The sequence below is a fragment of the Annulohypoxylon maeteangense genome, assembly GCF_022496945.1.
Source record: "Annulohypoxylon maeteangense strain CBS 123835 unplaced genomic scaffold GGS22scaffold_2, whole genome shotgun sequence".
NCBI classification, from domain to species: Eukaryota; Fungi; Ascomycota; class Sordariomycetes; order Xylariales; family Hypoxylaceae; genus Annulohypoxylon; species Annulohypoxylon maeteangense.
In genome coordinates, this window is record NW_025953249.1 from 1,740,357 (window position 1) to 1,757,817 (window position 17,461).

The 17,461-nt window shown below is 47.2% G+C and overlaps 1 protein-coding gene across 1 annotated transcript; it reads right to left on the reverse strand.

The window, feature by feature from the left end:
- Nucleotides 1-2,923: 2,923 nt before the first annotated feature.
- GGS22DRAFT_66811 (cytoplasmic dynein heavy chain) lies at nt 2,924-16,592 on the reverse strand. The gene is made up of 3 exons (XM_047967736.1): nt 15,998-16,592; nt 3,637-15,938; nt 2,924-3,578 (listed from the first exon to the last, which is right to left on the reverse strand). Exons 1-3 carry the CDS (start codon nt 16,293-16,295, stop codon nt 3,123-3,125), a joined length of 13,056 nt encoding a protein of 4,351 aa, XP_047822894.1. The 5' UTR covers nt 16,296-16,592; the 3' UTR covers nt 2,924-3,122.
- Between the last annotated feature and the right edge of the window lie 869 nt (nt 16,593-17,461).

Consider the following 17,461-nt stretch of genomic DNA (forward strand, 5'->3'; position numbering starts at 1 on the left):
CAAGATCTATGCGGCCCTAGACCAGCTGCGTACGATGGTAGATAAAAAAAAGAGGAGCCGAAGCAGAGCTGAATGACAATGATTCGACTATGTACAATTGACAGCGAAGTCACCTGGGGTGGCTAAAGACGGGATTATGGGGTGGACTCGGACGCAAGGGGCCAATATTCCTAGAGGTTCGTGTGGATTCCTCATAGACGTAGGGCCGGAGCAGACAGGTGAAGATGGGTTAAGCGCGGGAAGAGGGTGGAGTGATGAAGGGTTGATTCTTGTGCGTTATGGTTACGGGATATGGCCATGCCCGGATCACGAGGACGAGCGTTCCAGGTTGTATGTTTGTAGTAGTAGTATGTACGGTCTGTACAGTCTGTAAAGTCTGTACGGGTATGTACGATAGGTATGTATGATATGTACGGTACGGAGCACTGCAGGAGTTGTTCTGCTCTGTACCGCATGCGTCACCCTCGCTGTCAACGCACTTCGTACGTAGGCAGTCAACAGGCCAACAGGCCAACAGGCTACGCTTTAACTCAACTTATCTGCTTATGCTCCGCCACGTCGGGATTGATCCGTGGAGATAAGATCGGACAAATCGGAGTAGGGAAGAGTTTGTCATACGACGGCTAACTGTGAGACAGCGAGGCTGTGAGGTAGAAGCGAGCGTCTAGTCCGAGGTGAAACTCGGAGATTCGAGAGCATAGATAATCTGATCTGATGAGTTGGTGGTCGGCGGTGGATGAAATTAGGAATGCCACATGGAAGGGGGGGGTGTGTGTGCTGTGTGGAATAACGATTGGAAGTTAGACGGGTTAGACAAGAATCGTGGGCTGGGCGAGTCTTGGGTCTGGAGCTTACCCAACTTAGGTTTATCATTCTTAGGGGTTCCTTCCAGCTGAAGCCGCTCTAAACAGTGCTGGACAATGCTGGTCCCAATAAACCAAGGAAGGGGGATAAACGTTCCCCATAGGGCTAGTGCCTGCTAGCGTCGTCTAGCATAAACTATACATGGATCTACCCTTTCTCAAAAAAGATAAAAGAGACCCATCCCGAATGTCGGCGCCCCGGTTGAATGAGAATCGAGGCAATTATTATTAAATCAACTCTGATTGGCTCTGGTGTAGATCAGATTTGGTAACATGACGAGACTAGATGGACATTTTGTAATCTTCACCTGACGATTGGCTGATCGTAGTAATATCTCGGAAGGGCGGTCTGCCAACTTCACAAAACGTACAGAGGTGCCTTTCAAAAGATTTTACCATAGACCAATCCCTGTCAGCTGCAGTGCACAGCTGTCAGCTCAGATGCCAGCTGTAATGCCAACTGCCCTATCACCTCAGATAAACCGTTGACTTTAACTACTTATTTCTTTTGATATCCAGCCTTAAAAGCCTAAAGCTTTACGTATTTATGAATAATACTTAATATTAAATACTTTTAAGAAGTTTTTATTGACTTAAATTCAGAAGTGGTTGTAAAATATCAACTGAAGGTTAAGAGGTAATCGAGGAAAATTGGTGATATGACCTGCCAGTTGGCAAATAAGAGCTTCCAGCTGGTGTCGCAACTGACAGGGATTGACGCATGGTAAAATCTTTTGAAAGGCACCTCTGTAATCAATCTCCAATCCTTGTCATCTGATTAGGTGATAATCTATCATTCTGATATCAATTTGCAGTACATACATATTTTCAACAGCCCCAAATCCTTAATATAATATGTAAAATATCAAAACCAACGTGGCCATAATGACCAACATCCATTGATGGCTACACCACATACTGTGCCTAGCAGTATAGGTACATAGGTACATATCTACACAGACAATTGATATAGGTATGTATCCGCATATCGGTACTGTGTTTGGCGGTCAGGTGTACACTTTTGGTCTTGCCCCTAGTCTCTGGGACCTAAGGTTCCAAGGACGATTCGAGACCGCCGCCTGCGCTGGTAAGTCTGCCGTTGGCCTGCGCCAACCCGTGTGTTCAATAAGCGAGAAACATGCTCAAACATTCCGTCCTGCCTTTCATTAGCTCAGGCGCTATGTCGTTAAATTGCACCAGGCGTTTTAAGCCTTGTGTCTTCACACCCTTTTCACCATCTACTTGTGTAGGCATGTACCTAAGTATATTCCGGTTTCCGGTAAATTCGGAGTAGAACAATTGGAAGCCCCAAAAGGGGGTAGGCACGCTCGTTAAGGCCGGCCGCGGAGTACGGAGTACTTCCGAAGTTTCAATCCTTCAGGGTTTGATCATTCCCGCTGAATTGCCAGTCCCTCTTTTCTTAATGCCAAGCTTTTTTATCTAGGTCCATCTCCTTGCATGGTGCAGCCGCAGAAGCAGGCTACTGTGGTACATACGTACCACAGCCTAGGTTTTGGAAGAAGGGAGGGGGAACTCCGTAGATAAGATGCAGCATGGATGCGACTTTGGAACATTATATCTTATCATACCCTAATCAATCGTACCTAAATCTTACCACTATGTACTCCTTTATGCAGACCCCTAGGCAATATAGGCACCTATCTCAGTATTCGCTTACCCCTTTTTAGCCCGGAGTATCTAATAAAAATACGATAGATTAGGGCTTACCTAGTAGCTATCTGAAATGTTCCATTCAACATCGTGTATTTGTTTGCCCATTGGTAAAATCTACACTTACATCATGTTTACAAATATGTACAACGAGGGGAACACTTAGCCTCTATTATTTGAAATACGATTTGTCTGATTGGGTGTTGAGCAATGGAAACATGCATAGTCGGAGCCGCTAAACAAATACCACTCTGCTACGTACAGATCTGTGCAGTGTACAGAAAATGATGTCAGTGCCCGACGTGTCGTCACTCAGAGCAAAAGCCCTTAAAATGATACATTTCCATTCACCAATCGAAGGATTAGACGGAAAAGGCATTTCACAAAAGTACTAGGTAATTGGGCAACAATTTAATTTTTGCGTATGGTGTAACTTATACACCTGTAATTAATAGAAGGGAAAAAAAGGTAACAATCTAAACTAAAAGGGGGTATCAGGGTATGAAGGGTTGTAATCTCGAAGTCTGTAGCAAAAAAAGACCAAACTCCTCAATGAAGAAACAACGTCCATAGTCTTGTTCAGACATATCACACCTCGCCCATGAGCTGCTCTCCCTCATCCAATAACTCCGTCACCTTCTTCACGTTTCCTATCAGGCTTCTACCGAGCCCAACCAACAGTAGTTTCTCTGCGTTGGCAGGCAGACCCAAGTAAGTTGGTGGCTCGCGCTCAGGTAACTTCTGGATCCACGCCATGAACTCTTGTAGCGAAGTGCCAGACGGTACCACAAGGCTCGCTTCCTGCCCATCCTTCTCCGTGCCTTCCACCAGTTTGTGCCCGATTTCGTATGCTGCTGGCGTAAGAGATTGGTTGACTAATTCTGTTAAACGATTGAAATCGCCTTCGTCATCGATCTTGCCGCCGTATGTCTCACGGACCAAGTAGCGGATCATGTCCCAAGGGATATTCTGTGGATTAATGTTTGAGCGGCTTTGTGCCACAGATTCCACCCATGTATCCACGATAAAGGCAGAACATTCGTACTACGAAAAGGTAAGATTAGTTGTTGTCAAACATATTTTCAAAGGGTAGGTAACTTACATCACTATCATTAAACTCCCAGAAACCCTTCCAGCCCAAGTTGGGTGCGTAGCGTAGACGTTCTTGAACGACAGCATGTAAGAACGAGAGCAGTAGATATAATCGGCTGCGCTCCACGGGGCTTTTCGTAGCTCGATCTGTAAGAGAAGACATAGAGTCCTTCATGTTGGCGCGGACACCAGCTGGTTGTTCGTACATAAGCACACGAGATGCGCGAAGCAAGTTAACAGGAATCCTAGGGCTAGATTCCATCGATAAGAATAGCCTGAAATCAGAGTGCGGGTTCAAGGATTCCATGCGCTTCTCCAGGGATTGTAACCAAGTAGGTGCGAGATGAACGTTCTTGATCAAAACCCAAGATCCGACCTGCGCTGCGTTGCTAATAGCTTTATCCGCACTCGCAAGACTCTCATTTGATCCCATGGCAATATTTGTGCATCTGACACGCGTTCTCTCGACTAGATTGTCCACCTTGTAGCTGGCATCGAAGCCAGGGCTCGAAACAAGCGAGATGGGGCGAGTTGAAGGGACCTGGCTGATAGTTTCTTTGAGATCGTCCACAATATCGAATAATTCAGCCCCAAAGACAGACGCGACGAATCGCTCTGCAGCTGGGACGAAACGGTCGAGGCGGAAGAGCTTGACAAGGAGTAGCGAGAGTAACCCTTGATCAAATGAAGGGGTATTCGAATCCCAAATCTGGGGGATAACGTTCTCGGCTAATTCTTCTGTTAAAAATGTTTCCCAGGCGGCGGATGGTACTTGATCGAGCTTGTCCTTCAATACGCCAAGCCTCTTGGCTCTAGTAAAAGTCTCATCTTTCGCGTCGATTTCAGTAGAGAGATCTTTGCCCTCGATACGATCGTCAAGTATGACATCGATTAGGCCCTTGTCCATCTTGTAAGGAGAAGCTTGAGCGAGGAGCATAGCCAGAGTGATTCGATCCTTCTGTAGTAGACCCAAAGCTGTTCTCTTGAATGTGGTCACAAATAAGTCTTTGATGATAATGTCTCGGCGTACATTGAAATCTGTCTCGCCTGTCAAGTGCTTATTGCCGTGAAGAACAGAGTGGAAAATATCTAGGAAGTACTGAAGCGAGAATTGGTAGAAGTGATTGAGATAATGCAATTGCTCGAGAACAGCAAAGACTGCGCTGCACGATCGCGCAATGATACTATACTGCAATGTGATCTCATCTACTTCAGCCATTACGCCTTCGGTATTGCTTATCTTAGCCGTGATTTCACCAGCTTCTGTCTTGAGAGTCTCAAGAGTCTCGATGACGTTGTCATCATCGAGAATATTGCCACGAGATTCGTTAAGGGCCTGAAGAAGACGCTTCTCAAGCTGCCGAAGATGGACTTTGAACTCGCCTTGGAGTTTGATGAGGTTGGATCTCCTCTCGTCAACATCCGGTCTCTCGGATTTCAGGACATCATTAAGGGACTGAGTCTGGAGACTGCTCTGCGTGACTGTGAAGTTGACAAAGGTAGTTCGACTGCAAATATCGGGTGGGAATGTAGCAGACGGATCTCTGGTCGACAAGTAAATCTTGAACGCAGGCGAGAAATCAATTTCCTGCTTGCCAAGTTGAATGAGTACACGACCACCTGTTTTTTGATACTCCTTGTTGAGGACATGGTTAAGGATGGGGTCCAGGTGCTCGGCATCTTGAATGAGAATCGGGTTACCGAATCTGAGAGAACTCTCGAGTTGTTTGGTGAAAGAATCATCCAAGAAACTAGTCACAGTAAGACGACGGTCCTTACACTCGCGTTGAAGGAACTCGGTAACTCTGCCAGAAGGGTCGATAATAAGAGGGTATCGGTTGAAGCGCTTAAGGACGATGGCGTTTTCTGTGCAAAGATCGTCAACAGGCAAGGTGTTTTCTTGCCAACTAAGTCGCTCATCAGCAGTCGACAAGTATTCGGTAACGGGATTGTGCGGCTTAAAGTTGATCCCGGAAAGGTGTAGTTGATGCAACCAGTCTTCCATCATTGACTTTCGGAAGGTCTGGTCATAAAGACCGCTGTAGGCCAAGAAAGCCGCAGCAACTAGGACGTCTCCAACTAAAGTGCTGATTTGAGTTTCGAACGACTTGCTTCCATCCTCCCAACGAGTACGTTCTGAGGAAAGACTGTCGAGTAGTCTTACGCTTCGGTCGACCTTGAATTGAACGCGAGACATCTCGGCCTTAATGGCCTGGGTCTCACTAATAAGAGCAGCATATTCAGTCTTGTAAGTGGCGATACTTTGCTCTAGACTGATGATGGTGTTTTCGACAGCCTTTGCTTCAGCCTTCGTCTGGAGGGCTTGCTCCTCAAGCTGATCCACCTCATCTCGTAAAGGACCGACCCTGTCGAGAATCTCAGAGTAGTTAACTTGAGCCTCTACCCACTGAACTAACGGACCACATGCCTTACTGGCACGGTTAACCTTTTCGTATGTGAAGTCGACGTGGTTCAAAAATTTGGTCCGCATTAGCGTTCGCAGGGTCTTGGTCATCTGCTTCTCATTATCAAAGTTGACGATACTCGCAATGAAGTCATCACGTCGCACCACAGCTTGAACGCCTTTCCAATCGGCGATCTTGTGACCCAGTAATGCGCATACCGACTCCATCGCAAGTCGGACACCTTGGGGTGGAGAACCCATAGACCTGACTTCAGTCAAGTGCTGTCGTTTAATGTTGCTGACACTAGCTTTAGCTTCTTCAACAGCAGGCTCAGCTCTTGCAAGATCGTTCAAAACAACCTCCTTTCGAGTGGCAACCTCTGCTTCCTGTTTTTCAAGCGCTGCTTGGATCTCTAGTGAAGCACCTTTGCGCTGTTCGGCTTCCCGTTGATCGGCAACCATGCGTTGCAGTTTCTCATTGGCCTCTGCATCTTTTGCCTCGAGCTGGGTCTTCTTCTCAGCTAGACTGACCCTGAGATCGCGGACTTTCTCGACCGTGTCTCTTAACTTGTCAAGTCCAACGTTTAGATGGCGTTGCTGTTCCTCTAGATCTTCCCGCTTCTCGTTGTATAACTTGACATACTGAGCGACGAAGTCAAGGAAATGGCGCGGGGTGAGGAATGTCACCTTGCCTTGTTGTTTCTGAAGTTTGCTATTGAAGCGCTGTAGAGAATAATGGATATAAACCATGGAATTGACGATTGTTTCTCTGTGGGAAGGAGGTAGGTTAAGACCGCGATATGCAACAGGAATAGTATCAGGAGCCGCGAAGTTGGGCTTATCAAGATCGATGGAATGAGTAAGCTCATTAGCGACCTGGAAGAGCGCCTGGTCAGACCAGTCTCCAAACCAATTGAGCACGCAACGATTGAACAAAGCAGGACTAGTAGCAGCTTTGGAGGATAAACCATCTTCAGGTGGGTTCATAGTAAACACCACGTGCAAGTTCTTGACAATCTGCTGTGTGAACCACTTGTATAGTTCTTCTTGAGAGTCCAGCAGTAAACCTTGTCGCTGTGCGCCTTCTTTACAAGCCGTCATAAGGGATGCAAAATCGTCACCTTCGAAAAGACCAGGGACTTCAGCGTTAGCAAGAAGGGTGTTCATGCGCTCCAAGAAACCGGAGTCAAGGACATTAGATTCGTCCATGATAAAGCAGATCTTCTCGCCTTTGCAACCGCAGCGGCGTAAAACCTCCCGTAGATCTTCATCGAAGTCCTCGGCGGAGTACTTTCCATGGACTTTGATCTGGAAAACTTTGAGACCATTCATCCAAGCGACAAATCTTGAAAGTGTCGTCTTTCCACTTCCACTGACGCCAATCAATATCAAATGACCCTGCGGTTGTCTAAAGACACGATCAATACGAAGGACATGTTCGAGCACATCATTGAACAAAATGAGTGGAACATCCACTTCCTCTTCGCAGAAAGTCTTAAGACGAGCCTTGACAAAGTCTCGTAACTGTTCTCGATCAACGGGGACATAATTCTTGGAAAGCCAATTGGAGAATAAGATTGGGCCACCCAAAGCTTTAGATTCGTCGATTGTAGGGAAGAACTCTAATGCGATTCGTCGGACAGCTTCGTCAGTCCACTGTCGCTCGTCCTCTGCAACCAAACGGTCCTGGAAAAGTCGTAGGGCTTCGTGTGCCCAAATTCGGATTAGTCCTTCAATAGAAAGTGTCTCCAATGGGCGAATGGCCTCGTACACGCCACGGGCCCACCTAGTCAATTCACGAGGACTGTATACGTAATGTGGCTGGATCTTAGGCGTAAATCGTTGTTGAGATTCTAGGTAGAAGCGAACCATTGCTTGGGTGAGTGGCTCGGAGTATCCACGTAGCGCCGGAATTATCTTCAGGACAGCGGAGTTGAAAGTGCCATAGATCTGAAGGAGAGACAGTTCGCCGGGATAATCGACCATAATTAACGGTGCATGTCTCAGGAACCTGGCGCCCATTGGCGTACGACCTGCATCAGTTGGGGGGTTGCAGGCGCCGACAAATTGGATTCGATCCAGTGTCACCCAAGATTTGTCGGACGTCCGCCAGAAGCCATTGTGCTCCACTAATTGACGAAGGAACGAAATAGCTCGCTGCGTGTTATATTTATCTGGTGCTGGCAAATTGATTTCATCGCAGAAGATCACAAGCCATCGCCCAATCTGGGTAGGTGATAGCATCACCCCGTTCAGAGTTTTCTTGTACTCGCAATATTGCTCGAAAGTCTTGATCAGTAGGTCGGGGGTAGTCGCACTAGAGAAATTGAGACCGACAACCTCCATGTTGGGCAATTTTCGAAGTGCGCTAAATAGAGTCATTGTTTTACCAGATCCAGGCGGACCGCAAAGTAGAAGAGGCTTGTGTTCGGCAAGCCAAGAGTAGAGCACATCTTCGTGGCGAACAGTATCCAATGTGGGAATAACAACATCTGTTTGCGTGATTGAGTGTGTGTTGACCTCAATTGTAGGGACCTGGTTCTGCCACGGCGTCCATTCAGCTCTAGGGAGGATGACGTCGAAGTCGATGAGAGAGCTGGTGCCGTCAAGAGGCGGTGATCCAAAGCTTGCCAAAGCCCCAACATTATCTCCGAATATCTTTCGATCATTGAGAGGGCAATCGCCAGTCAACGCCCAGACTAGAGCGAGCAATAACTTCCTCGAGACATAAGTTTCGATTTGCTCCGGGTCCAGAGGAAAATCGACGTGAGAGGCGTTGTATTCGATCATATCTCTGACAGCCTTGTTTAGTAAAGAGAATAAGGTTGTCAGGACACGAGCTACGGTGAACTCCATGATATGATTGTAAGATTCGGCTTGCTTTAGAGCAGCAAGAATAAAGTCCTCCTCCGACAAATAAGCATTGAGTAGATCGGCAACTTGGCTCTGAATCTGGAGAGTCTTCGCGGGACTCTGGCCGGCAGCAGCCGTATCCTCATCCAAATCTTCGAATGCCACGGTCCTGAGAGTATCGAGATAGTTGGCGACCATCATGCTTGGTGTGACAGTGTCCTCGCTAAACCAGACCATACCACATCGACTGACAGTTGCCAGAGTAGCATATTTCAAAGTCTCGACTTCAAACATGATCCGGACATTAGGTGGCAGATTGAGACGCTCACCGTTAGGGAGAGTAAGTAACTTATTGTCATCGAGGACACTGTTCAAGTTTTCAACCCATTCAGGATCAACGTCGCCGTCAAATACGATCCAGTGGCGCTTGGAGTCTTCTCCACGAAGGTTGTCAACGATCTTTCGCAGTATGCTGGTAAATAGACCATCGGTCCATTCTCTTGTAGTGGAGTCCAAGTTTCCGTATAGTGCCTCCTTTGACATGACTTTAGAATCGATAACATGAGAGACACCTTCGACTTTCTCCACTTCTTGAAGCGCATCTAGGAGAAGTCTCCATGCAGCAGATTTTCCAGTTCCCGAATTACCCACCATCATCACACCATGGTGGATCTTCTGAATCTGGTAGAGCTGAAGGACCTTGGTCATCCAAATGTCATTGACCACAAGATGTCTCTCTGCTGCGAGACGACGAATTGAATCCTCAAGTTCCACTAAGTTGGCAGGAACATACTGAACACCTGGGAAGCATTCTCCCTCGATTGCCATCATAATCTCCACATCGCTTCGGATTAGCTTTGGAGCAATGGTCTCTCGAACACTCTGTACAATGATCTCAGGTTCCACAACTTCCTCGGAACCAATGCTGCCGTCACTATTTGTGAGCCGGGCACGTTTGAGGCCACCAGAGCTGACCAGTACGCTCTTTAGGGCACGGAGACCGAAATCGTAATGTGCTTGCTTGGACAGCTTTGCGGAACATTGGTCGAAGAAAGGAACCGTCTGTTTGGAGAGCTGTTTGGCTTGGTTAAAACCTTGAGAGTAAAGCATGACCTCAGCAATAAGTTCCTTGTCCGGTTTCGACATTGCAACACTACGGAACAGCTTCTTGAGATTGTCAGGCAAATTGGAACGACCGGCATATCCAGGGTTCATCGTAATGAAGATACCCGTATTGGCGTTTACGTGGAGTTGCCGACCGACCAATTCAATTTGGGCTTTGTCGTCTTCCGCGCCCTGTTTAAGACCAAGTTGGATATTCTGGATTTGTTGCGACACAGCAGATAAAATTCTTTCCTCCAAACGATTGAACTCGTCAAAACAACCCCAAGCTCCAACCTGGCAAATACCAAGGAAAATACGACCCATGGCCTGGAAATCAAAAGTGTCATCGCAGCAAAAGACAAGAGTAAAGCGGCCTAGCTGGACACCAAGGGCTTTGACTGATTCCGTCTTTCCAGTACCTGCAGGTCCGTAGGGAGAACCACCAAGTCGTTGACAGAGAGCTTGGGTAAGGGTTCCAAAACAACGATCGGTGAGAGGAGTTCGGACCAGTCTATCAGGAACACCCAAGTATTCAAAGCCATAGTTGAGCTTGGCATTTGCCATCTTGATATGGAGACGTTCTAGGTAATCTCCCTCGGGTGCATAGACGTATCGCATTTGTAGTAACCACATGTAATGTGTCGGTGCAGTGGCGTTGAGCTTCACTAGCTTCTCGATAACGTCTCGCTGATGAACACATTCCGTGATAAGAGCTTCGCATTTCTTCCTTTGTATCACCTCCAAGTCGCCAAGAACAGTCTCGGCGAGAAGTCTGAGAACCTGGACCTCCCGCTCAAAGAGGGATTGCAGCGTCTTACCACCTTCATTCAATGATCGCTCTACTGCTGTAGTCCAAGCTACTTGGGTAGCTAACACCACAATCTGACTGGGGAAGGCGTTCATGAATTCGTTCAAGGTATCCGGGCTAATTTCGCCCGATTCGAATAAGGGAGTGTATACCTCAACAGCTTCGGCAAGAAGTTCAGCTAAGGTGACCTTCATACCATTCTCAAGTAAAGCCAACCAATCATTGATCTTGGGGACTTTCGCCAACGAGATTTCTTTCTTAAGTCGCACAATTTCTCCTTCCTTTGAAGTGAATCCTGAAATGATCGATTCGTCGTCCATCACCAGCCCAGTCAGACCAGCAAACATCTTCTTGAAGTGTTTAGCAATACGCAAAGTATCGTTGCTATTACCAATCATTTCCAGCAGGTCCTCGTCACCAACGAAGTAGAAACGAGGGAACGACACTCTTTCCTTCTCGAGATATTCACCGAGCGCTTTCTGTATCTTGTTGAGCAGTTCGGCAAGACGTTCGAGAGACTTCTGCACCCCAGTGATACCTAGAACATCCATTACCATCGGTTGTTTGTACACTTTCTTCATCACAGTCATGAATTCGCTGTTGATGTTCTGAAATCTGGATGACTCGATTGGCAAGAGATGCTTGATGTCTGCGTTTCCGGTGAAGACACCTTCCAAGTATACCCATTGGCGCTGAACGTCAATCCAGACATCGAACAGTACGTGGACGCGATTCAGCTTGTCCTCCCAAGACGATGCCTCCTCTTCGAACTCTTTGTAATATGGCGAATGTTTCATCGCCTGCAACGAGTTTAGATTCTCGCTACACTTCGCGAAAAGATCATCCCAGCCACGGATAAGACGACACTTATTTTGATATGGCACAAGATCTAGTTGATAATTGTTCCAGGTCTCCTTCACTTGTTTCAAGAACTCTTCTAGTGCCATCTCACCCTGAGCCTGCGTAATGATGTCTCTCACAATAACTTCGGTAGCGACGAGGTTCAGATCCCAGACGTCTCCGAGTGTCATGGAAACAGGGGAGTATCGTCGCCCAGGCTTGATATCTTTCCAGATCTTCGTCCAATGTCGATCTCGAATGGCCTCTGACTTCAAGTCAGTGAGGAGACTAGTCACTTTCAGAAGCTGGCGGAGGATATTCTGAATATGCTCAAAAGCGGCATATTGTCGCATCCTACTTGGCATTTCCTTCGTCATCTTAATCAAGCCATCGATGCTGCTTCGGATCTTTCTGGGTTGAACACTTCCCCACAAAGTCTCACGAAGTTCATTTAAGCTCTTCCAGATAGTTGACAGAGCAGCCCAGACGGACTTAAAGTCTTGGACTTCTTCCAGAATGGTCGAAAGAGAAGACTCGGGGCTTGCGGGGAGGTCGAGCGCTTCCTTAGCTTTAGACACCATGTCAAATTCTTCTTGCAATTTGGTGATTCTGGCTTCGAAAGAGGTGAGAGTGGCAGACGCAACATCAGGGGCAATCGTCCCTGAAACAGGCTTCTCGTCGTTCCACTGTGTGGCAATCTCGGTTATCTTGTCTATCACCACCCTGTCCTCTGCGACGATCTTGGCCTTCAGAGCATCAGTCTGGTCTTGGACAATTTTTGCCTTCCTGTTTAGAAGTTCGTTGAGAGCCTCCCACGTAGAATCAACCTGTTGAACATCGACCCAGTCGTTCGGGAAATTGTATCGGTTTCGAACGAGGGTGGATTGGCCTTGGCGGAAGGTCTCAACTTCAGGAGCCCATGTCTTAACCTTGCGCTTGCAACTTTGAACAATGGTGATGAACTGGACCGCCATCGCAGTCGAAGTCGCTTCAAGGCTCTGTCCTTCCAGGTCTCTGCGGGCCTTTTCTATTTCGGCATTGACCTCTCGCATACGATTGCCAAGCCGGCTCGCAAATTTCACCAAGATCTCCTGCTGCCATTGATCATACTTAGAGTTGACTTTCATCTGGACCTGTTCATAGTCGATGGTAATGTGACCGAATGAGCGGCTAACTTCGGTGGTGTCAAATGTAGCACGAGATTTTCGAATCTCTTGCAGCAACTGCAGCCATTTAGAGAGCTCATCACCAAGAAGTTCGTACACTTGTTCAGATTGCAAATCCCAAAGAGATTGAAACTGCAACCATTTGTCGACATATTCGCCGATACCATGCAACTTTTTCTCAACTGAGGTATAGACTCTACTAAGTATATCGGTGCAATCACTCGGAAGGTCATTAAAACGAGCTTCTTCATGAACCACGGTGCTTAACGTTAAGCTCATCTGGTATCTGGAGGCCTTAATCTTTGGGAGGTTACAGACAATGCCTATCCAGTTGTGCAAGTGCAAGAACCAGCTAGCTCTCGCGAATTCCAGAGGTGGGTCTAAATAGATGACCTGATTCTTCATCGTAATTTCGTGAATCAAGTGCCTCATGAGAGGAGCATCAGATTTGAGAGATTCTCCAATTGGCGCTAGTTGCTTTCGTCGGTTGGCCTCAATACGATCTATCGGCGTGTCATCTTCGAATGCCTCGATCCACGCCGAGACCGCATGTTGAAGGCGAGTGAGCAGAGTTAACTTAATTCGTTCATTCATCCTCTCCACCCAAAAGCCAAGATTGACGTATTGCTCTAAGTTGAGTTGATCAACGGCCGCTTGGATCGCTTGTAGACGCGCTTCGAACTCCGACGCTTCGTAGGAGCAGGTGGCCAATTCTGCCAAAGCCTTTTGAACGTTGAGGTGAATATTTGCGAGGGTAACGGTCTTCGTCTGAAGAAGGGAAGCGGCAGCAGCAAAATCCCGGACGAACAAGACGTGCTTAGTCTCACCATTACGGCCCATCGTGTGTTCAAGACTGCCATTAGCGAGCGAAGGCTTCTGGTACGATTCCCAGGTGTTAACGAATGTTTCCCACTTCAAAGGTACACCCTTCGCGACCAGAACATGGACGTCGTTCTGATAGCCGCTTAACAGAATGGAGACTTCAGGTAGTTCCGATATCTGTCTGGTTGTCTGCGCAAATGTTCTCACACTTTCCATCAAACTCACGGCGTACGGATACACTCTCTTGGCGTCCTTTGCGATATTATTTACCGCATGAGGCACATTGAAATTTTGCCAGCCGAGGTTACGAGTCTCTTTGAAAAGTGCGATTATCTGGGCATCGAAGTTCACCGAGAGATCAAGCGCATTGTTGGCCGCTCTAATCTTGTTGATGTTAAAGAGCCTACCAGCTATCGAGATTTGTTTACGCTGGACATCCTCAATCCAAGCTTTGTATATAGTTGCCGTGTTGAGTTTCTTTCTGAACAATTCACTCTCGGTTTGTAGTTTCTGGCCCTCGGTATGAAGAGCCCAATCGGAACCAAGGATATCCTCAACTTTCTTCATATAATTATCAAGCTGTCGCTCGATCTGACGCGCCCAGATAATGGCACCAGAGACAGGGGGCAAATCATGAAGCTGGGCCATAGCGTGAGCCTCGGAGTGACCATACTGCTGCTTGAAGCGCTCGTGAAGCCCTGAGATAGCTTGCTTCACATTGTCAATGAGTTGGTTCTGATACTCAGCAATGGCGCCCCGAATCTTGGGTCGCACAAAGAGTGCATTGAACTGGGAGAAAACCCGGAACATTTCATTCGCATTTTTTGCCGTTGCAAGGCGGTCACGTAATCTGGCGATAATAGAATTTTCAACTCGAGAGGTTCGTTCATTGTAGGTGTTCTCTGCTTTGACCCATCGTTGGGTGCCTTCGGGAGAAACATCAAGCAGGTCAACGTGCTTCAATGCTTCCCAAGCTTGCTGGACTTCTTCAACGGCGTCTACGTCGCCCATCTCCTCGACAAGGGCAACGTTGTTACCGGCCGTCTCCTCATTAATGCCATTGACAGTCGACTTCGGGCCGAGAACATTAACGATCGTCCTCTGCAGTTGTTCGTGGTTGTCTCGGAAGGTATCGATATACTTGAGTCGAGCCTGAAGCTCACTATGCTTCGGGTTCACTTTGATAGGGATAAACCTTTCTTGTCTTCTACGTGTCGTCTCTCTAGCAATGTTGGTGAAATCCTTGATCTGAGCATCCCAAGACTTGAAGATTTCGTCAGCAGTAGTCATAAGGCTTTTGAAGTCCTTATAATCAAGGTCAACCAATTCCGAGCCTGGAAGAAGACGGTGCATAACCTCTTCAAGATCCGCCGAAATAGCCTCGACCAAATGCAAAGTCCGTGCTATGGGGTAATTGCTGAACCTCATCTTCTTGTTCATATGGCTAAAGATCTGGCCGATAGCATCCTGGATCTTGGGTAACGAGGTCGCGGAGAGTAATTCATCCAGAGGGAAATCTCGCATAAGCTGGTTGTACTTCTGCACCATTTCCATAGCCTCCTTCAGACCAGTATCGGCGGTAAAACTGACAGTAGCCTGAAAACGTTTCGCATGCTTCAGGATCTCTAAAGTTAGCGTAACCCCTTCACTCCTCAGCTGGGTCTCGATGCCTTCCAGCGCGGACTCCATGGACAGCCAGAAGTTAATCTCCTGCGTCGCAGTTCTCGTTACGGGGTCTCGAGTTAGTTTCGTGATGGTCTGTATCGATTTAATCCAACTGTTTACCGTCGACTGCAAGTTGTTCATGAATGTACTATCCGAGAGAAGGTTGGCGGATATCATATCGGTACTAGGCCGTATATTGCGTCCACCAGCATCTTCCAAGGCACCCTGGACAACGGGATGAAACGAAAGAGACAGCTCGGGAATCTCGACATTTTGTTGGAGGTGTAGCAAGCTCAGCTCAAGCTCCGTCATGCGCTTCTTCGTTACAGGGATACCCGTCTTTGCATCCACGTCTGCTCGATTCCGCCCACCATTTGCAACTTGAGAGGTCTTCGTGTTGGCATCAAAATATGGCGCCAGCGCATTGTGGAGAATAGAATGAAGTATCTCGAAAGGAGAAGCAGTCGGACCTTGTTCACTAACAAGATTAGTAAGTGAAGCAGTACCAGGTAGTGTCTGGATCTGGATCTGCGAGGTTAACGGCAGCGAGGGGTCGATGGCTTGGGGGCGTTTGAGGAGCGCAAGATAGGCTATCGTCGTCGGTGAGGAAGATATCTCGGACGTGATTGTGTAAGTGTATGACATGGGGACTAGAAATTGGGGGTTAGCAAGGCTATTATCAGAGTACAATGTTGCAGTAGCTACATACCATTATCAACCGGGCCATCTGGCATTTCGTTTGATGGTTTCGCATCCTTCTGAACGTACAGAGCAACCTGGGCATCGGTCGCAAATCGGCTACATCGCTGTATAGTGTCGTCGTGATTCTCTCGTGAGAGGAGGTTGTCGGGACGTTCGAGCTCATCTCGGGTGGCTCCGAGAGCGATAGTGACCACGGAGGCCAAATATTCAACCACCAAAGCTGGATCTATGGTAATGAATGACGAAGGCGATATTCCATTCGTAGTAGGACCTTGCAGGCCCAAAGGAGAAGCCACGGCCTCCATCGTGGCGATTTGACTTGAAGGCTTGATCGAATTCTACAGGGTCGGTCGCATCTCTTAGAATACGGAATAGTAGGGAACGATGTCGGGATTCAGGAGAAACACGAGCTCGTAGTAGTGATTACAGAAATGCTATGCGAATTAGATAGGTCGTAGCAAAAAAGGACAAAGGCGAAAATGAGCGTGAGAACCGTAGAGGAACCTTGTCACGGTGTGTTTCCCGACCTGTATCGTCGATGTGCTTATTTTGGGGATGATGGTAATACACAAGTACAAAAAGAAGGGATAACTTTTTTGAAGTTCTAATGTTCAATGTTACCAGTCACCAGTCATTTCACATTTTACGCGAAGTACACCAACGGGGTCGCGACTGCTAGGTACCTAATGCAGAATTACATGTGGGGATAATTTACGTATCTAATCACCGTATCATTTGATTGGCCATACTGCTGATCTAAAGTGGATCTATAAACGGAATGCCACGACGAGTGGTCCACCTATATGCTACGTACCCATGCACTAGAGATGCTTGGGCCACCTAAATGTGTTCTTGGAACCCCTGACACATTTATCCCAACTTTCAACCCAATTATCTTTCCGATCCTGAAATTCTTTGATGAGAGTAGCCCCTGTTTCATCAGTTACAGACATTATGTCTTGCATGATTCTCTTCAACCAACTCCAGTGTGAGAGACAGCATTCAGCATCGGGTTATGGCCAGATGCTGTACCTGATAGAACATGTTCTCAAACCTTGAGGGATTGGGTTCACCGTCTTTAACTGCGCATGTGCACTCCACTATCGACGAACAGCTGGACACCTAAAGATTTAGCCCTTCCTAGTACAACATTAGCCGTGGGGGAATATCCATCAAGATTGTCAGTCTACCTCTACTAAAGTGCTTTAATCTTAGTCATTTTTATTCATTTATATTCAGATACATATTACTATGAAGCGAGTAAACCATATATACTTGATATGATGAATATTCTAGTTTGTTCCTTACGTTGCGTAAACTCTTGCTCCGAAAAGAGTATCCTGTGGACATATCAATTCGTTAGATGGTGAAAACGGTAAAAAGGAAGTTGTGAAGGATTAAAACTCGCCGTTTTTATGATGACGTAAGTACATAGAACAAAGCAAGGAGCAAGGTAGGATATGATGAAAAG